This window comes from Tachyglossus aculeatus, chromosome 11 (genome assembly GCF_015852505.1).
Source record: "Tachyglossus aculeatus isolate mTacAcu1 chromosome 11, mTacAcu1.pri, whole genome shotgun sequence".
In the NCBI taxonomy this organism is placed as follows: domain Eukaryota; kingdom Metazoa; phylum Chordata; class Mammalia; order Monotremata; family Tachyglossidae; genus Tachyglossus; species Tachyglossus aculeatus.
Genome location: NC_052076.1, coordinates 52,341,173 through 52,362,966, shown reverse-complemented (window position 1 = coordinate 52,362,966; position 21,794 = coordinate 52,341,173). Strand labels below are relative to the sequence as shown.

The following is a 21,794-nucleotide window of genomic DNA, read 5'->3' as shown; positions in this document are numbered from 1 at the left end:
GACCACGTCTAATGCTGAAACCAGCAGCGTCATAACGGTCCTAGTCACAAGTAGATAGCTGACAAAAATGGCATTTTTTCCTTTCAGCCTTTATGAAGATTAATGACCACGTCTAATTCCCACCAGTGCTTAGGCCAGTGTTCTGCACACAGTAAAACACTTAATACTATTACTACGACAGTTCATATTGTACCAAGAGATATTAGATTATCTTCTTGAATTTGATTGGATTGGTAGAGAGGAGAGCTCTCAGACTCCATTTATAGTACTCCTTTGAGTGACAGTTGCTTATTCATGTATGGTCATAAGCAAAGCCTCTCACTTTCTGCTATCTGGGCCATCCCTAGACAGGTATAGGGCCTGGAACAACTTAATTTGGTGTGAGTCCTGAGAGGGGAGGGAAGGAAGAAAAGGAGTTCCACTTCTGACCTCTCACAAGTCAACACTCCCCAATCTCTTCCCTGCCCTTCCAGGTCAGTGGGTCAGCAAAGAATCGCTGCTGTGCCTGACGGCGAAGTAGAGAGAGGAGGTTGGGCGGGGAAACAGTGCCTTGGGCGCTCACTTGACTATTTCCACCCAACCATAGCATGCTGTGTCTCGCAGATGCTGCGATCTGGACTCCCAACTGCTGGGAGTGACAGGGTCTCTTAGGACCCAAAGACCCAAGAGCAATTGCTCCCAACTGGCCCCGGGACAGCGTAGCTCCTCACACATAATCCTGCTCTCTCTGTCAGGCTTGACTTCTCTTCTTCAAAGACAAGAGGTCTCGGTAAAAGTCACATACTCACTTTAGCAGATTGCCGATCTGAGTGGGCAGTTCGTAAAGTCCATTACAGGAAAGATTGAGCTCCAGCAGAGTGGAGATCTCACACAGCAGTACGGGAAACTGCCCGAGTCTATTGTGGGACAGATTCAGGCCCTTGAGCTGAGAAAACCTGAGGAGTAAAAGCACAAATAATTAACTTTGGTGATTTGGGTGCTGATTAAAGATTTACATAAAACAGTTTCAACTGATGAAAATCCTAGCCATTCGTCTCTATGCTACATAATAATGAATCTTTGGGAGCAGAGTGTCTAAACCCATTTTCTGCAAACTGTGGGCTGTTTCAGGGATGTGAAACCATTCTCTTTTGACTCTACACTGTACAATTATCGTGGACCACTGAGTCAACTATCTCTGTTATGAAGACATCAAACCTTAGCACATATTCTCCAAGATAGTCATTTACATGTACTGTAAGGATCCTATGTTGCTTTTAAAATGGGAAGTCACCCACTCTCCCCAGACATGAGCCCTGATTTTTATCGCTTTATCAACAAGAGATCATGTATACCAAATGTTCCTTTTTTCTGAATAATATTTATTGAGACCCTCCGTCTGCAAAATATGCAGGTGCCTGTCATATATATTATATTATATATAATCAGACCCCACCAGTGCATCAGTGCATGGCTGAAAAACCAGTCCTGATTGCACCATGAGCATGCAATGCCTGTCCTTTGCTGTTGCATTTCTTTGCAGCAACTGACACTATCTTCACTTTTGCTTCTCTGTCTCATGATTCTAAGAGCTTCTGCTCAAAGGCAGTTGCTCCTTTTTTGACTGCAGTGTGCCATGCTGGCCTGTCTGCCAGAGTTTTCGCCTAGTTTTCAGCTGAGATGTCCCGTTGTTTGACTACCTTTCTGTCATCCATTCTTCTCATGAATCTCACCCAGTGAAGCTGCGTGGAGGAAAGTATAGCTTCGATGCTGCGAGTCTAAAGTTATTCCCAGACTCCACTGTTTGGGATCCCCGTCTTTTCATTTGATGTGGAGCGTGATCCATTAGTGATAATTATGGAACTGTTTACGGAATCAGAATTGGGGACAGAGAGGTCCAGGTCTCCCAACTATAAAGAAGATTGGACAGCACTACAGTGCTTCAGATTTTCAGGTTAGTCTGAAAACATTCTGTATGATGGTCTCCCCGAGGACATGCTACCCTTTTTAAGGTGACCTTCTTTTTCCTCGTCTATTGCCTTTCATCAAGGTGTTGCCTAGGTAAACAGAATTCTGTGGTACCATCTTGTCTTTCTGTGGTCAAGGTAAATCTGTGATGGTATATAGGATTTCACTGGGGCAGGCTGACCATACTTAACATTTCTTCTAACATCCTGTGGCACTTAGAAGATTCGGGGAAGTAATTTATAACCATTTGCATGTCGTCTTAGGCGTGTGCCCCTCGCAGCTCTTGTATGACTGTCCTTAGGACTGGGGATGATGGACGCTCCGAGTTTCTGAGAAGCAGATGCATATTCCAACACCTGTGTCCACTCCCTACGTTGCACTCCCCGCGGACAAGACCAGCTAAGCCATCGAGAAGCAATCGCAGAGTCTTAATGAATCCGGATCAGCGGATTGCGTCAAATGCTTTCGTAAAGCCTGGGAATACAAAATGAAGTTGCTCTCTGCATTTTTGTATCTTGACGTGCTGTGAAAATCATGTCTGCAAGTTGTGGTATGATGCCGCATAGTGATTCTGGGAGCAGGTGGCGAGTGAAATCCTTCAGTAACCCATCTAAGAGTTTGCCAGCAACAAAGGGTAATGAAATAGCTAGCTGCAGTCTGACTTTTCACTTTTCTGCTTTAAGATACCGACGGTGGTGGCATCTCCACAGTATGCCATATCGTATGCTCGTGTAAGTGTTGAAGCAGTGTGCCTTCGCACGCTTGCTAGATTTCAGCAGGGATGCCACCGGATTCAGGTGATTTCCCATTTTTCAAGGCTCTGACTCTTATGTGAATTCCCCAATAGTGGGACATGCATTATGTCTTCAGATGTTGATGGGTGGCTAGCAGCCCATCTATGCTATTAGAGTGCTTACTGAGGGCACAGCACTTGGGAGAATACCCGTTAGAATTAGGGTAAAATGCTGACTGATCTCCAGTGGGAGAGACAGACATTTAATGCCAAGTGGGGGGAGCGAAGGAGTATGTAAATGTCATGGGTGGGGGTGGAATGAATACCTAATAGCTTAAACATCCGGCCTAAGAGTACAGGTGACAAAGAAGGGAGAGAAAATAGTGTGAGGATATGAGGAAGTTGTCAGGGAATGTTGACTGCGGAAAATTGGATGTTTACAAGGGCTCTGAAGATAGGAAGAATCCTGGAATCCTGGTTAAGAAGGGGAAGGGAGTTCCGGGTGGGAGGGAGGGCTTTGCGGGGCCTTATCTTCAACATCAGGGTTTGTTTAGGAAAACGCTGAAGTGTTGTTGCCAAAATGATTCCCTCCTTGTCCATGATGAAGCTGGAATTTTTTTTCACTCTTCACAGAGATACTGTGATAGCCGGTTCAGGGTCATATAATTTTAATGATGTGTAAAAGTTCTTGGTTTGGTGATCGTACTCACAGCTTTTTCTTTCTTCTGCTTTGGGACCCCATCATCTGTTGCCCATGTTCCTTAACTTGATTTGAATACCATAAAATATTTTGTTTTCTGCATGTACATTTTTTATATTGGAGTCTTGTCAACAAGCTAATTTTGTCTCCTACACCTGGCCACATCCCATGGCTTGACTGCTGCCTAGCAGACGGCATCACAAGGCAATGCCCGTTCATCTGTTCAGTTGGAGATTGTATTTGGGGTTCTTTGTTCCATCAGGACTGAATTTATGTTGCTGTAGATGCCCTTGTTCTCCAAAAGCCTAACATTTAGCTGCCTTGGCAGTTTGCAGGCCACTTTTCAGTGCAACAATCGTAGAGTCAGTGTGAGCTTGGTGTGTACCAGATGATGCTCTGCTCTATGCCCAACTGCTGTGATTTTTAAACTCCCTCTATCAAAGATGATAACAACAACAATAGTAACACTAATAATTACTAAGCACTTATTATGTGACAAGCACTGTATGGCGTAAAACACAACAAGCAGGTTGGACACAGTCCCTGTTCCCCGTGGGGCTCATGGTTTAAGTAGGAGGGAGGATAAGTACTGAATCCCTATTTTACAGATGGGGAAACAGACACAGAGCAGTTGTTTGCCCGAGGTCACACGGCAGGCAAGTGGAAGAGCCAGGATTACTGTGGCTCAGTGGAATGAGCACGGGCTTTGGAGTCAGAGGTCATGGGTTCAAATCCCAGCTCTGCCAATTGCCAGCTGTGTGATTTTGGGCAAGTTACTTCACTTCTCTGGGCCTCAGTTACCTCATCTGTAAAATGGGGATTAAGACTGTGAGCCCCCCGTGGGACAACCTGATCACCTTGTAACCTCCACGGTGCTTAGAACAGTGCTTTGCACATAGTAAGCGCTTAATAAATGCTATCATTATTATTATTATAAACTAGGTCCTCAAAAGTTCGGCACTTAGAACAGTACTCAGCGCTTAGAACAGTGCTTTGCACATAGTAAGCGCTTAATAAATGGCACTATTATTTATTATTATTATTATTACCAGGCCCATTCAACCCTGTGGCTTAGTGGATAGAGCACGGGCCTGGGAATCAGAAGGACTTAGGTTCTAATCCTGGCTCTGCCACTCATCTGCTGTGTGACCTTGGGCAAACCACTTCACTGCTCTGTGCCTCAGTGACCTCACCTGGAAAATGGAGATTAAGACTCTGAGCCTTATGTGGGACAGGGACTGCGTCCAACCCAATTACCTCATATCTACCCTAGTGCTAAGTACAAAGCCTACCACTTAGTAAGCACTTAAAAAATACCACAATTATTATTATTATTATTATGCTCTTTCCACTAGGCCACGCTGCTTTCATTTCATGAGATACTACTGTTTAGATTGTGGAATTGTTACAGGATAATTTCCTTGTTTGGCGGCAGAAGATCACACGGTGTTTGGTTCTTTCAAGGAGCAAAGGAGAACCATTGCTATTTAGGTTGTCGATCCCATTTAGTCTAAGTACTCACTTCCATATTTTGACATTAACTTAAGCATTAAAAATCATTCATTCTTATGACTTGCTTAAATGTTGGTACTTCAGAAAAGAGTCTAAATCTTGAAGATTTGTTGTTTCTCTCTGCTGCATGTCACGGCTCCTTGTGGGAAGGAAATATATGGTACTTGGAGAAGCAGCATGATGTAGGGATAGAGCACAACCTGAGTCAAAATTTAATGGGCTCTGATCCCGGCTTCGCCACTTGTCTGCTGTGGGACCTTGAGCAAGTCATTTCACTTCTCTGGGCCTCAGTTACCTCATCTGTAAAATGGGGGATTGAAACTGTGAGCCCCACACGCGACAGGGACTGTGTCCAACCTGATTTGCTTGTATCCACTCCAGTGCTTAATTGTCTGATGGTAAAATTAACAGTTTATAGCTGCTGTTCGAAAAAGGAAGGCCTCACCAAAAAAAGGGTCTCTGTGCCTCTCTCTGAATTGGCCTTCATTAGGTGTTCTATCTGTCCAGAATGCTATGATATCATCTCCCAAATTTGGCTGTTTGGAAGTTATGAGTCAGGAAAGACATATGGCCATTTTGAGTCCTTCTAGATAAACACTATACTACCTGTTAGCTTCTCAATCAATCAATTAGTGGTATTTATTGAGTGCTTAGGTGTGCAGAGCACTGACCTACGCACTGGGGAGGGTACAATCAAGAGAGTTAGTAGACACAATTCCGTAAGTTTGGACTACAGACTACGAGGGGAGACAGACCTTAAAATTCTCTCTGATGCTATATATAAAGCACTATAGGCACTCATCCTTAGTAAGACACGGACATTTTCTCATTACCACACAGCATTATACACAAATAAATTTACTTAAATAGTCTGTTTTCCATCACCTACAGGAACAGCAACTTTTATTTTTGAGGGCAATGGGTGAAATCGGGGTGGAGTTTTGAGAGGGTGTGTCTTCAATGGGTGGAAACACCCACTCTAATCCCCTTAGGAGGCTCTAAAAATCCCCAGATGATCCCAGGGCTGAGGAAAGGGGAGAAGAAGAAAAGGACAAAGAAGGACAAAGAAAAAGGAAGAAGGGGAGAGGGGTCCAGGGACCGAGAAAAAGGGAGGGGGGAAAGGGAAGGGGATAGGAAGAGGAAGGAGAACACAGAGACAGAAAAGGGAGAAGAAAGGTGGAGGCTAATTACTGCTACCCTCATCCCCACCATGTCCTGTTTCTGCTACCCAAGAAGCAGTGACTACAGCATCCTTGGTCTCAGGAGCTTGCAAACAGCTCTGCAGACTGGCTCCACGGAGTTTGCAAGGCTGCCAGAGAGGTTCCCGAGCCCGGATATCTGCCTTACTCCTAGATCGCCGGCCAGGGCTGGTTGGACAGGCTAGAGTGAAGAGAAGCCTCAGGTGGTCCCTCCTGGGCTTGGATGCCAGAAGTGGGTGAAAGCAACTCCCAGCCTGGCTCCAGAGGCCAAGAAGGGTAGGAACCTCCCCACCAGGTTCCATGTCAGCATCAGGGAACCATGGTCTATCAGCAGGGGATAAAAAAAAAAAAAAGGAGTCAACATCTTGGGTCCTCTTCTTGCCTCCTAAGGCTGCTAGGGACAAGAGAAGCAGCGTGGCTCAGTGGAGAGAAGCAGCGTGGCTCAGTGGAAAGAGCTCGCGCTTTGGAGTCAGAGGTCATGGGTTCAAATTCCGGCTCCGCCACTTGTCAGCTGTGTGACTTTGGGCAAGTCACTTCACTTCTCTGGGCCTCGGTTCCCTCATCTGGAAAATGGGGATTAAGTCTGTGAGCCCCACGTGGGACAACTTGATTACCTTGTATCTACCCCAGCGCTTTGCACATAGTAAGCGCTTAATAAATGCCATCATCATTATTATTATTATTATTACTAAGGGTGAGCTAGTCTATGACTGCCTGCCCTTTCCAAAAACCTATGAAAGGGCTGAACACACCATGTTGCTGGTATTCCTGGTGGCAAAGGTGAAAATGATAAAGGTCTTTAAATGACTTTGAAGAAAACTAGATACATAGTCTGGGTAAAAATATCTCAAGAGCACTACCGCTAACCAATCTCTTGACTTATATTGCTCTGAGCCAAGTGGAGATCTCCAAGCTGTACTCAGAGACCTAACTCAAACCATTCTGTTACGAACTAAGGCATTTTCTAGAATTTTATCCCACAGTCTAGACTAGGGAAAAGAGATCACACACCTGTGGAGACAATCAAGGCCTCCTGGTCTCTCTAGCTGCATGAAGTTGTGTCGTAAATTGAGGTAGGTGATGTCTTGACTATAGAAGAGATGCTCAGGAACCTCCTCGAGGCTGTAACACGAGAGATCAACGGTACTAATTCGCTGAGACACCACCTAAAAAAGTAAAAGACGAAAACGATACCCGATCTTTTACAAGCTCATGATACAATATAATGGCATATGACATGACCTTAAAGACCTGCTAGAGATACTGTGCTACTACCAATTTTAAAAATAACTATTTCAAAAAACCATAATCAGCAGTGCAAGTAATTCCACAGGATTCATTCATTCAATCGTATTTATTGAGCGCTTACTGTGTGCAGAGCACTGTACTAAGCGCTTGGGAAGTACAAGTTGGGAACATATAGAGACGGTCCCTACCCAACAGTGGGCTCACAGTCTAGAAGGGGGAGACAGAGAACAAAACAAAACATATTAACAAAATAAATAGAAATAGAACAGAACGTGATCTAATGTTGGAAAAATGGCCGTAGGACAGTGGATGACGGCAGGATACCTAAAAAGCTGCTATAGGTTGTACAGAAGAAGGGAAACTGAAAGCAAGGAGGATAGAGGAAAAGTTTTGAGGATAAATAAAACACAGCCTCGGACAATACTGCATCACAGCTGAAAACTGGGAGTCAACTGCTGCAGGTAGGACCAGTATGTGGCCTGCAATCAAGAAATGGTGATGCTTCTTGAACAGTAGCATCAAAAGGACTCTGAGAATACTGCTACTACTAATAACAACTGGTATATTTGTATAGTACTTACTATGAGCCCAGTACTGTGTTAAGCGTTCAGGCAGACACGGGACAATTAGATTGGGCTCAGTCCCTGTCCCACACAGGGCGCACAGTCTAAAGAGAAGGGAGAACAGGAATTTCATCCCCATTTAACAAGTGAGGACCCTGAGGCCCAGAGAGGTTCATTCATTCATTCAATCATATTGAGTGCAGAGCACTGTACTAAGCGCTTGGGAAGTACAAGTTGGCAACATATAGAGATGGTCCCTACCCAACAGTGGGCTCACAGTCTAGAAGGGGGAGACAGACAACAAAACAAAACATATTAACAAAATAAAATAAGTAGAATAAATATGTACAAGTAAAAAAGGTGGGAGGGATGGAGAGCGAGAGGAGGGGGAGAGGAAGGAGGGGGCTCAGTCTGGGAAGGTCTCCTGGAGGAGGTGAGCTCTCAGTAGGACCTTGAAGGGAGGAAGAGAGCTAGCTTGGCGGATGGGCAGAGGGAGGGCATCCCGGGCCCGGGGGAGGACGGGGGCCGGGGGTCGACGACGGGACAGGCAGGAACGAGGCATGGTGAAGAGATTAGCGGCAGAGGAGAGGAGGGTGTGGGCTGGGCTGCAGAAGGAGAGAAGGGAGGTGAGATAGGAGGGGGCGAGGTGACGGAGAGCCTTGAAGCCCAGGGTGAGGAGTTTCTGCCTGATGCGTAGGTTGATTGGTAGCCACTGGACATTTTTGACTTCTCCAAGGTCACCCGGCAGAAGGGTGGAGCTGGGATTAGAACCTTGGTCTCCCGACTCCCAGGCCATGCTGCTTCTCTCCGATGACACAGACAGGTTAATATCTAAAACCTCACCTTTGATGCTTGCCGGTGCCATCTCTGGGATTCTGCCAAAGACTCAAAGCAGATGTGATACGTCTGGGCCTGTGCTCCGGCTGAACTGAAAGCCAGGCAATGCTGCCGCCTTTTCACTTCTTCTACCTGGAACGGGAAGAGAAAGTAACCACCAATATAGCCACGGCCCCCAATTCTAGTTAACAGCCACGGAAGCCAAAAGTGTGTTCTTTGGTGTCTACAGGTGGTTGTATCAGCGGTAGAAATACAAGATCCTTCATTCAGAGAAGCGTCTCATTTAATAAGACCCGCTAAACTGACGTTCAGTAATGACGGCCTTTCATAATCGTTCCGTTGAAATAGAAACTCAGAATGTAATTACTTCTTGATAGTGGCAAACTACTGCCTAGAATGAGGATGTGCAAAAATAGAAGTTATTACTGAAATGCAGAACCCACAATCTTCCCTATTTTATGATACTCAAGCTTAACTAGTAAGTATGAGGATCAAAATTATACAGCTGCACACAAACAGCTCCGTAACGTTGCCTCTTAAAAATAGTCACGGTGACTGTGAAGCAGGAAGCTCTTTGATGCCTAGAAGCATCTACTGAAAAGTAACTACTTGGGTGGGTGGCCGGAGTGGGGTCCCCTCACCTTTCCTCCAACGAGAGGCAGAATATGCATCTTTCCGGTCTGGCAGTCTTTCACCGAGGACACGATCAAACAGGTGCCGCAGAGGACGACCACACGTTCTGCCCACTTATGCAGCTGGGTCTTCCCCTTGCGCACACTATAGATCCCAGACAGCAGGATCCTGTCTAACTGATCCACCTGACAGGGCTTTTCTGAAAAGAAAACAGCATTTCAAACTCTTCTTCCATCGATCATTTCTTTAAAAAATGACACCCGCCATTGTCACCAATCGTTATAAACAGTTACAATCTGTCACTATTCCCCGTCTCAGTTTTGAAGGCGAGCAAGAAATAAGAATTATAAAAATAATAATAATAATGACGATGGTAATTGTTAAGCGCTTGCTATGTGCCGGGCACTGTTTTAAGCGCTGGGGGAGAGACGAGATTATCAGTTCCAAGTTCACAGTCTTAATCCCCATTTTACAGGTAACTGTGGCACAGAGAAGTTAAGTGACTTGCCCGAAGTCACACAGCTGGCAAGTGGTGGAGCTGAACAGCGCTTGGCACATAGTAAGCGCTTTACAAATACCATTATTATTATTATTAGGACCCACGACCTCTGACTCCCAAGCCGGAGCTCTTTCCACTAAGCCACGCTGCTTAGGAGGATCAAATCATTCCCCTCAACCACAGTCACTATACAAACTAATACCTGTCAATAGGGCAACTATGATTTCTTATTAGGATAGTAGGATTCTGTTTGGGGACGCCAAAGCTGCCAATCTGCTGCCAACGAGGCTTCTCACAGGCACTTGATCTGCTCTTCCAGTTCTTTCCACACTCTGCAATCCTCCTGCCCTCTCGCTGTAGGCAGTTTTCCCATAACGCTCATTTTCACTGTGAGTTTTGGGGGAGAACGGCCAGAAAAATTTAGGGAGCAGTCTTTCAACGACGTACATCTGCCTCCATACAGATGTTGGGAAAAAACAGTCGTGCACCTGTGAATGACGTCAGGAACAGGATGAGTAATAAATCAATCAATGGTATCTCTGGTGTGCAGAGCACTGTCCTAAGTATACTGAACTGAATGGGAAGCAGCATGGCCTAGTGGAAAGAGCATGGGCCTCGACGTCAGAAGACCTGGGCTCCAATCCCGGTTCTACCCGATGCTTGCTGTGTGAACTTGGGCAAGCCACTTAACTTCTCTGTGCCTCAATTTTCCTCTTCTCCCTTTATTTAGATTATGAGCCCCATGCGGGGCAGGGACAGTGTCCAACCTAATTAACTTGTATCTACCCCAGCGTTTAGAAGAGTGTTTGACACATGGTAAGAGCTTAACAAGTATAGTTTTAAAAAGTGCTTGGGACTGTACAAAGCGATAGAGTTAGTAGACACAACACCTGCCCACAAACAGTTTACAGTCCAGAGCGGGTGACAATGCATTACAGATAGGGGAAATGGCTGGATATAAGGACACATACTTAAGTGCTGTGGGGGTGGATTGGCTATCAAGTGCTTAAAGGATACAGATCCAAGAGCAAAGGCGACCCAGACGGGAGTGCACGGAGGATAAATTAGGGCTTAGTTGGGGAAGACTTCTTGGAGGAGATGTGATTTTAGTTGGGATTTGAGGTGGGGAGAGTGGTGGCCTGTTGGATATTAATGGGGAAGGAGTCCCAGGTCAGAGGGACGATGTGGGCAGCGTGGCTCAGTGGAAAGAGCCCGGGCTTGGGAGCCAGAGGTCATGGGTTCTAATCCCGGCTCTGCCAGTTGTCAGCTGTGTGACTTTGGGCAAGTCACTTAACTTCTCTGTGCCCCAGTCACCTCATCTGGAAAATGGGGATTAAGACTGTGAGCCCCACGCGGGACAACCTGATCACCATGTACCCCCCTGCAGCGCTTAGAACAGTGCTTCGCACAGAGTAAGCGCTTAACAAATGCCATCATTATTATTATTACTATGCGGGCAAGGAGTAGGTGGAGAGATCGATGAGACTGAGGTTCAGTGAGTAGGTTGGCATTAAAGAGTGAAGTGTGTGGGCTGGGTTGTAGTAGAACAGCGAGGTAAGGAAAGAGTCGGGGAGCCGACTGAGTGCCTTAAAGCTGGTGGTAAGACATTTCCATTTGAGGAGGAGGTAGATGGGCAGTCTTGGGAGGCTTTTGAGGAATGGGGAGATATAAACCCAACAGTTTTAAAAAAATGAACCCAGCAGCAGATTGAAGTATGGACTGGAGTGGGGAGAGTGGGGCCTACTGGACAGAGCATGGGCCTGAGAGTTAGAAGGACCTGGGTTCTAATCCTGACTCTGCCACTTGTCTGCTGTGTGACCCTGAGCAAGACACTTCACTTCTCTGTGTCTCAATGACCTCATCTGTAAAATGAGGATTAAGACTGGAAGCCCCATATGGGACAGGGACTGTGCTCAACCTGACTGACTTGAATCTACCCCAGCGCTTAGTATACTGTCTGGCACATAGAAAGCACACTGGAAGCTCATTGTTGGCAGGGAATGTGTCTGTTTATTGCTATACTATACTCTCCCAAGTGCTTAGTACAGTGCTGTGTGCACAGTAAGTACTCAATACATACAACTGAAGGGATGACTGAACAAATACCATTAAAAAAAGGGAGGTCAGCTGGGAGGCTGATGCAATAATCAAGGCAGAACAGGCTAAGTGCTTGGATCAGCATGGTAACAGTTTGGATGGAGAGGAAAGGGCAGATTCTAGGCAGGGGGTAAAGATGCAGAACGCGTTATCTCCACTGCAGGGTATGTCAAGATCGCAAACCCCATGTTACAGGACAACTGACTGTACCTTGAGCTTTTTTAAGCTTACTACTTCTCAGGAGGCAGAAATTAAGCTTATGTACAATCATGGGAGGAGGCTGATTTTTTGCATGACGATCATACTAGACAAACATCGGCATGGTTTGCTGGACAAGATATGCAGGAAACAGTTTCTGATAAAAGAGAACTTATACTTAAAATAACAAACCTACAAACTATCAGCCTCTCAAGCGAACAACACAAGGGCATCACTAAGCTCTATTCAATAAAAGAAGATACCATAGATGAGGAAATGCTAAATTAAAGATGTACCTTGATATTTTTCCCCTTTGTAATTACACTATAAAGCTATTGTGTTCTCGAACAATAAATGCATTTCTTGATATTTTTCTTTGCCTCTTTTGGGGAACTTGCACCCTTTTGAAGAGGTCAATTCATTTGACAAGAAATTCCTTACAAAACCGACCGTTTTCTAAAACCCAGACTGGCCAAAATAGTGCAGGGAGTAGGGCTGAGAAGAGAATGTCAAAAAAACACCTCTTCTGGTATCTCAAGGCTCCAAACATTTAGCATAAGATACGCTAGGAATCACTGTGCCCAAATGATACTTTGTAAATCATGAAATTAAAAAACCCATCCTCAGTTGTCAGAAGCAGCATGGTGGAGCAAGCACAGGCCCGGGAGCCCTCGTCCTCCACAGAACTTATCATCCCACACAAACCCTACACCCCGTCTTCCCTATCGCTGAAAACACCACCGCCATCCTCTATCTCTCAAGCCTGCAAACCTTGGCACTACCCCCAGCTCATCTCTCCCATTCAAATCACGCATTCTATTTGTCACCATATCCTGTTGGTTCTACCTTCTCCACATCTCTAGAACTCATCCTCCCCTCTCCATTCAAACTACTGCCACGGTGACTTAAGCTCTTATATCTGGTTTTGACTACTGTATCCTCCTCCTCACTGACCTCCCTGCCTCCTGTCTCTCTCCAGGCCGTACTTCACTCTGATAACCAGATTGTTTTTCTAAAACACATTTATTCAGTAGCTCTCCATTCTTCAAAAACCTCCAATGGCTGTCCATCCACCTACGCAGCAAATGGAAACTCTTTAACAAGAGCTTTAAGTCAGCTTTCCTCTAATACTTTACCATGATGACCTCTTATAAGAACCCAACCCACACGCTTTGCTCCTCTAACACTGTACCTCAATCCCATCTATCTCATCGTTGACCTCACTGGCTTAGAACTTCCCCCCACCCCCCTTTCATATCTGACAGACCACCACTCTCCCCACCTTCAAAGCCCTCCTAAAATCACATCTCCAAGAGGCCTTTCCTAAGCCCTTATTTTCCCGACCCACTTTGCCCGCTGCGCGGCCTTGGGTCTGAACCCCTTAAGCAGAGCATTATACTAAGTGTTTGGGAAAGTACTGGGCAGTAGAATGGACGTATGGTCCCGATCCTTGTCCACCTGGAATTTACAGACTGGAGGGAGAGACTGACATTAAAATACATTACAGAAAGGGAAAATGGCAGAGTATAAGATTATGTATCCTAAATGCTGTGGGGCTGACGGTGTGGTGAATATGGAGTGCTGCTCAATAAATACCACCGATTGATTGAATTCAGGAACTGTGTTCTAATCCCAGCTCTGTCACTTGTCTGCTGCAAGACTTAAGGCAGGTCGCTTAACTTTGCCTCTGTTCCTTCACCTGTACAATGGGAATTAAATATATGTTCTCTCTTCCCTTTAGGCTGTGAGCCCCATCTGCAAGAGGGGCTGTTTCTGGCTTGGTTACCTTGCATTTTCCCCAGAGCTTAATATACATCTTGGCACATAGGGAGCACTTAGACGCCACAATCGGAAGACAGAGGACAGAAGTTTCAAGTGATTCCACAAGAAGCACTGGGCTATATATATTCATAAAAATTATAAAGTTTTCTTATTGGCAACTTCCTATGAAAACAGGTGTCTACCCCACAGAGTTGGAAGAGAAATGGATATAGAATCAATTTGGATATTTTCAACAAAGAAGTGATGATCAGTTAAAATACGTTAGTCTCAGGGATATAGCTTGTGTTTCACTAATCCCATAGAAATGGTCTCTGCAGCAATTAGGTAAAACACCAGTAGAGCAGGATAAAGAAGCTGAATGCAATTAGCCTGGGAAAAAAGATACTGGTCAGAAAGAATTTTATTTTCTTTAGCTGATTTGGCAAAAGAAGCCACCCCCACACCTCAAAAAAAAAGGAATGCATTAGTCCAAAAGCACAGTGGTAGAATTGTGCTGCAAGAATCATGTGCCTAACCAAGGAGAACCTTGGAAAAGTTCTGAACTCTATCAAATACAGAGGGAAATCAAAAACTGATTTTAGCCACATCAGGGCTAAAACTGGACTTTGGAATGCAATTACACTAGAGTGAACTACTATGAACCACAGCTGAGCCTGCAGTGACGCTTCCACGATAACTCTGTTTTCACTCACTCTTCTGTGAGTAACGTAATCCTTTGACGATGGAATTTTCCAGGCCTGTTCTAAACTGAAGGTGAAATACTCTGGTTGGAGAAAATACATTTTAAAATTGATGATCTAAAAACGGCAAAATATTTTATATCTGAATTAGGGTGGGACTCGTTCTGTGCAAAATTAACTGAATTTAAAAGTAAATTTTTAGGGAACTTAGACTGCCCAGAAAGGGATTCTCCTGGTTTTAAATGAATAGTTAAAATTATAAATCCCTCGCAAACTGCGTCCAAATACCCTCTGTAAAACATTCTAGGGAGAGCTTTCTGTCAACATGGAGGTCACACTCTTGCAGAACCCCACATTAAAGAAAACTCGCTCCTTCTTACTCACGGTGTTCATTACTGTTTGCAAGCTCACATGAGCACGTCTGTTTCTTCTGACAGTATGTTGTACTCTTTCCCACGGACTCACGTTGCCGGAAGAGCAGTCCCAAATTCTGCCATCACTTTCTAGCTACATCACGTCACGGAAACATATGTCCTGGCAGAACCAAGACTAGTTAAGCAGGCCAAAAGGATTTTTTTTCTGCTGACCAGTTCATTCATTCATTCGATCCATCGTATTTATTGAGTGCTTACTGTGTGCAGAGCACTTTACTAAGCGCTTGGGAAGTACAAGTTTGCAACCCATAGAGACGGTCCCTACCCAACAGCGTTGTGCCTGACAAGGATAACACACACACACACACACACGCACGGACTCCACAAAGAGACGCTCCCCACCCCCTGCCCCTCTCTTTCCTCCATCACAAGGAAGGGGAAGCAGAGTCTCTCCACAGCTGCTCTGTTTGGCTACCCTGTTGCTCTGGCCACATCCAGCATGGCTGCCAGAGTGCTTCTTGGTCCCACTCCTGGAAGCAGTTGGGTGAGGCTCTGGCGGCTTGGTGCTTGCCAGCGGGGAAGAGCGCAGGTCCCATACCAGTTGTCATAATTTTGTCCTGGAAAACAGGCTTGTTCCAAGTGGGATGTATGCCCACTGGGGCACAAGGCAGGCACATGCCCCCTCTGCCCTAGTCTTTGGAGCAAAACTGCCATCTGGGAGTCAAATCCAAGCCAATCAAAACTTTCTGGGGCCCCCCTCAAACAAAGCTTTGAACTGCATTTCACTCGTGACTCTGAAACCACTGCTCATCCACCGTCCCCTGCCAGGAACTCCCTTTCCATTTAGCTCTGCCAAATCCTGACCCCTTCCCTCCTTCAGAGCCCTTCTAAAGCATCATTCATTCATTCAATCGTATTTATTCATTCATTCATTCATTCAATCGTATTTATTGAGCGCTTACTGTGTGCAGAGCACTGTACTAAGTGCTTGGGAAGTACAAGTTGGCAACATATAGAGACAGTCCCTACCCAACAACGGGCTCAAAGTCTAGAAGAGGGAGACAAACAAAACATATTCACAAAATAAAATAAATGGAATAGTAAATATGTACAAGTAAAATAGAGTAATAAATCTGTACAAACATATATAAAAATAATGGCATTTATTAAGTGCTTACTACGAGCAAAGCACCGTTCTAAGCGCTGGGGAGGTTACAAGGTGATCAAGTTGCCCCATGTGGGGCTCACAGTCTTCATCCCCATTTTACAGATGAGGTAACTGAGGCCCAGAGAAGTGACGTGACTTGCCCAAAGTCACACAGCTGACAATTGGCCGAGCCTGGATTTGAACCCATGACCGCTGACTCCAAAGCCTGTGCTCTTTCCACTGAGCCACACTGCCACTGAGCCATGCTGCTTCTGCTGTGGGGAGGGGAAGGAGGTAGGGCAGGGGGGATGGGGAGAGGAAGGAGGGGGCTACTTTACATTGTAACCCCCTCCCCCCGCACCCCCAGGACTTAGCACAGTATTGAGCACATACTAAGCTCCTAAAAAAGACCACAATTTTTATTGCTGTTGTTATTGGTTCCCCCCTGCCCCTTCTTACCATGGAGCCCTTCACCTCCTGGTAGATGTCATTGAATTCCAGTGTCTCTGCCATGTTGGACTGGTCCTAGCCCTGGGCCACTGGGTCGGGTGGGAAAAGTGGGTCGCCCCGGGGAAGAGGGGGCACCCAGTTCCCTAATGCAACCACAGGCACTGCCTTCCAGGGGCAGCTCCTCCATCATCACATCCAGAGTGCATTCCCTGACTTGTCTCCCACCCCATTCCTTCCACCAACCATACTAACACTGGACTACCGATCTATTTACTCATTTATGTCTATTATTTACACCTATTCTAACTCTTGCCTATTGCGTATTATGTACTTTTCCAGCGTCCAAGTCATATCCTTCTCGAGAACAGGGATCATGTCTTTTTCTTCCTTTGCCTGATTCCCCAGGCGTACAATAAGCACTCAACAAATTCCACTAACGATGGTGGTGATCTCCTCTCTCAGATCCTCGTTCAATCAAAACCTTACGACAGTAGGAACTTCTCAATCTATCTGAAGTGATCTCTCTGAAGAGAGCAGTCCATTCTGTTCAGCTGAATTATTAATTACATTACATGCTGTTTTGGAAATGGCTTTGGGGTTTTCTGCCAGAAGCAAAGTGTGCCTCAGGTATCTGATCGGCTGAGAGCGATGAGCCATGCTGAAGTAACTCAGATTTCTATGACCAGATATACAGAAGAAAACAAATACCATATTTTCCTCACATAACTGTCTCACTTTTTTGCATATTTTTTGACACCCAGAAATAGAGGACGGGCTATTATGTGGGAAATTAAGTATAGCAACAGAAGCTGGAGAAAAAAAAGGGGTGAGAATGGAAGAAGGAAAAGAAAGATAAGAGGACAGGAGGCTGGGTCTCAGCGCTTAGAACAGTGCTTTGCACATAGTAAGTGCTTAACAAATACCAGCACTGTTGTTATCATTATTATTATTATTATTACTTCTTTTGCACTCTCAAGTGCTGCACACAATGGCTACTCAATAAATTATGTTAACCACCCTCTCCCCAAGCTCCGGCCTCTTCCTCCATGCACCACTTCCAAACAGCTCACTCATATTAAAGAAACTCACCTTCCTTGAAGAACCTGTCTCTTCAAGTGTTACCATTTTCTGACTCTCTTCCTCTACCTAATTCCAAGTGCTCGTGTTTTAAAGAAGAAATTTCTCCTCAGCATTACCACATTCTAAACAGCTTTTTCCTACTCCAGTGTGTGCCACTTTCACCGTGTACAATTACTGGTAAGTGACGAACCAAAAAAATTTTATTTCTACCTCAAACAATCGGGGAGGTGGAAAATTACACAGCGGAGGCGAATACAATGAGTAAATTAAGGAACAGCTTTTATCACTTCTAAGAGAGAATAAAAAAAAACCAAGACGACACTTCTGAATTATTTTTACGGAGACCAAACTGGTCCCCAATTTAGAATTCTACTACATTTATAAAAGAGCGGGAGATACGGTCCTAAAGAATAATGAACTGGTCATAACAACAGATAATTCCAAGGAAGTGAAACTGGAGGCCTGAAACTTAATGCCGAGGATAAAGCGACCTGCAAACAAATTCGAGGGAGGAGTAGTGGAGTAGATGCTTGTAATTTGTAAAAATAAATTTAAATTTGCTTTTTGGTGATTTTCTCCCAAGAACTACCAGCAAAAACTCTCGAGAGTCTCCAGATCTTGCTTCAATTTGAGTTGACAGAGTGCAGCGTCTAGTTGCTTCTCAGATGACGATTTGCCCCCCCTCCCAAGAAAACTTCTATCAACCTCTACCTATTGAGCCCTAACCTTTAAGGCAGTGGACTACCTCCAAGGAAAATCTGTATTTTAGGATTTTGTTCTTATGTTCTAAACTATTCTCAGATGGCCAGTTCTGTGCCAAAGAAGATAGTGTTTTCATCAAATGAACACTTAAGGAACACAATAAAGAAATATTTAACAGGACATTACCAGACTCTGCAAATAGGTACAAAGAGTCATTCTGGGTTGACTTTCCCCAGCCCGGTCTTCAAATTGTTAAACAATATAGTGAAACTTTAATTCAAACCATAAAAATAGACTTTAAAGCAACGGAGCTGGATGAATCTATTGAAGGATGACAAGGCATTTAGTTGGCTGGGGAATAGCAGTCACTTGTATTATTCAGTGTTTGAATGGGCCAGTTTTAATATGGCAAAGTGGTATTAATAATAAGCAAACACAAAGGGAAGCTAAAAAAATTTGATGACTTAGCAGACTAGGCTATTAATAATTACCAATTTAGATGCCCAGGTAAGATATGTGCTCCAGAACAAAAAAAGCCACACAATCAAACACTGTATGGCTAACTGGGAGGCCAAAAAAGATCAAGGCATGGGGGAAATTAAGAGGGCTAAAAAGGAGCTTGATGAACACAATGGAAGGGTGGCCAAAGCTAATAATCAACAGATAAATAACAAGAAATTTGTCAGAACCTGACTAGAAAGTCGATGGGGTCACTTGATGATCGTGAGCTAAGAAGGGCTATAGAATCTTTAGTTTGAGCTCCACTGAGAATGCTGGTAGAGAGATTTTCACATCTAAATTATTTGTTTTTGTAGCATCACATCAGAGGACAGGATTCACATTACAAAGCTCATACAGGATGTTTTTAGACCAAACTGATAAAAACAAGCCCTGAAACAAAAAACTTTCTCAGAGTTCTGCAGGATCTCAGAGGGGAAATTCCAGAACTCTGTGCCAGTTTGCAACCTATCGTCACAAACCAGCGCTTAGAACAGTGCTTTGCATATAGTAAGCGCTTAATAAATGCCAAAAAAAAATGGCCAATGGGCTAGAAGACTGGTGTTCTGCCAATATAATTTCATCTATAAAAAGGATTCCAGAAGTAATCCCGAGAATTGTAGACTAGTCAATCTCACTTCTAGCCTGATAAATTGATAGAATGGATAATTAAGTTCAGGATCGGTGAGTACCAGAAACACACAACCTCTTTAGGGGAAAAGGCTACCTGATTTCAAAAGGGGAAACAGTGCCTCACTGAACTGAAGGAGTTCTTTTACGAGATCAACAAATAAGTGAAGAGATTTTCAAAAGGTCTTCAACAAATTTCCATACCAAAAGCTTATACAAAAAATGAAATCATCAAGGGACTGGAGTGAATGTTCTGTCATGGTCATAAAACTGGTTAAGATTAGGATACAGGGGACAGGGATAAGGGTCACTTTTTAAACTGGAGAAATGTAAACAGTGCAGTTCTTCGAAAACCAATGTTAAGATGGGTTTTCATAAACATAATTTAAATGATCTACAAGAGGAGTGTGCAGTGAAATTTCCAAGTCTGCCCTTAGGCTCTTCTAGGTGTTGAAATGTCAAAAACTTGGGGATAAACTCTAGGAGACCTCACACGGTTGAGTAAGAGGAAAGAAAAGTAGTAGATGAACATCAATGTGCACAAGTTCAAGGTATTGCATCAGGGGAAAATTAGCTCAAATTACAACTACATGATTGATGACGGCTTAGTAGCACCAGTCACGACTTGGGAAAGAAATTTTTAAATTATTATTGGCTGTTCTTTTAAATCATCAAAAGGCCAACTGAATGCTGGGTTTCGTCCAGAGAAACGCAGAAAAGAAACCAAAAGGCATTAAGAAACACTGTAGGCCTGTACTTCAGATATTGTGTGCCATTCTGATTATTATGTCCATCCTAAAGTCTAGCAAGGTGAGAGAGAGTACAGAGACGGGCAACCGGAGAACTCGCATGACCTAGTGAATAAAACATGGGGCTAGGAGTAAGAGGACCTGGGACAGTTTTAACTCCAGCTCTGCCACTTGTCTGCTGTGTGGCCTTGAGCAAGTCACTTCACTTCTTTGTGCCTCAGTTACCTCATCTGTTAGATGGAGATTAAGACTGTGAGCTCCATGTGGGACAGGGACTGTGCCTGTAAAATGGAGATTAAGACTGTGAGCTCCATGTGGAACATGGACTGTAGCCAATCTGATTAGTTTATACAGTGCTTTGGTACACAGTAAGCACTTAACTAATACCACAAAAAAAAGTTTATTGCAATCAAGAGGACAGAGACGCCTCCATATGAGATGCAGACTGCTGCAGTAAATTCATTAAGATTAAGAGCTTGCCATGTACCCCTCTGAGAGAGAACTATTCGCCTGTACTTTGTTCAGCTTTATACTAAGTATCCTGGACATTAAGTACGATTAGTGTACAAAGAAATAGGCCGGGGAGAATAAGGGCCATCGATTGAAATCCAAAATCTTTACCTGTATTGTTGAAGGGGCTAGACTGAGGATCTAGCTATGTGACAAGCACACTACTGTCAACAAATTTTCAGGTGACAACAAGAGAGTGGCAGATGAGTCATTTTTCTCCAGGAGGTAAAATTCAGCCCAAAAAAGCGTCTAAGTTGGTCACTACTAATACCTTCAAGAACTCCTACTAGGAAGCTTGTGCCATGACAAATTGATTATCTAAACCAAATCCTAAACCTCAAAAACTAACTCTGAAGAGCTGCGGGTCTGGTTTGCTCACTACTGATTTATCAACGATTGAACTTAGATTTCTGATACTGTTGGCTTTCTGTAATTTTCATTTTGGGTTGTTTGGATGAATCTTTGAATGTGAGAAAGCCCAATCTTTCAAATAAAAGCTTGAAATACTGGCCACCACATTAAAACTTGCTGACCCATGAAAGATGATAGTTCCAGATACTAGGCTGGCAGGAGCATTCACTGATTGCACACTCACGGGGACTAGAGAAAAAGGAAGTCATAGACTTTGTGTTGGAGAATCTTAAAATATACCTTGTGCAAGGATTTTTCAAGTTTTTATAAATATTTTTCAAGGTTTTCTAAATATAGCTCATTTTATAAACATAGTAATCATCCTTTTAAAAAATTCAGATAAAAATTTATGATTCACAAAAGTTTTTCTTCAGTAATTTTTCTCCTTTTGCTGTTTGTAAATGCACATAAATGGCTAAACAAACACTCAAACATCACATCTATTTGTTGGTAGACATAGCAACGTTAAGGCAACCTTGCTCAATTTAGGGTGTTGGACTTCATTGTCAACTTGAAACTTATTCTTGGCTTCCATGTACGGCCTCTACCCTAGAGAAATCTTAGCTTCTAGGTGAGGTCTGTACACCAGAGAAAAATGATGACATTTGCACAAAG

General features: G+C 44.1%; 1 protein-coding gene across 1 annotated transcript in view; it reads right to left on the bottom strand.

Annotated features, from left to right (window-relative positions):
- PHLPP2 (PH domain and leucine rich repeat protein phosphatase 2) overlaps positions 1-21,794 on the bottom strand; it is a 75,104-nt gene that overhangs the window by 24,994 nt on the left and 28,316 nt on the right. The window contains exons 4-7 of the mRNA XM_038754446.1: positions 9,381-9,571; positions 8,746-8,871; positions 7,103-7,257; positions 789-935 (exon numbers count right to left, since the gene is read on the bottom strand). Coding sequence (XP_038610374.1) covers positions 789-935; positions 7,103-7,257; positions 8,746-8,871; positions 9,381-9,571 — 619 coding nt within the window. The remainder of the gene's footprint in view (positions 1-788; positions 936-7,102; positions 7,258-8,745; positions 8,872-9,380; positions 9,572-21,794) is intronic.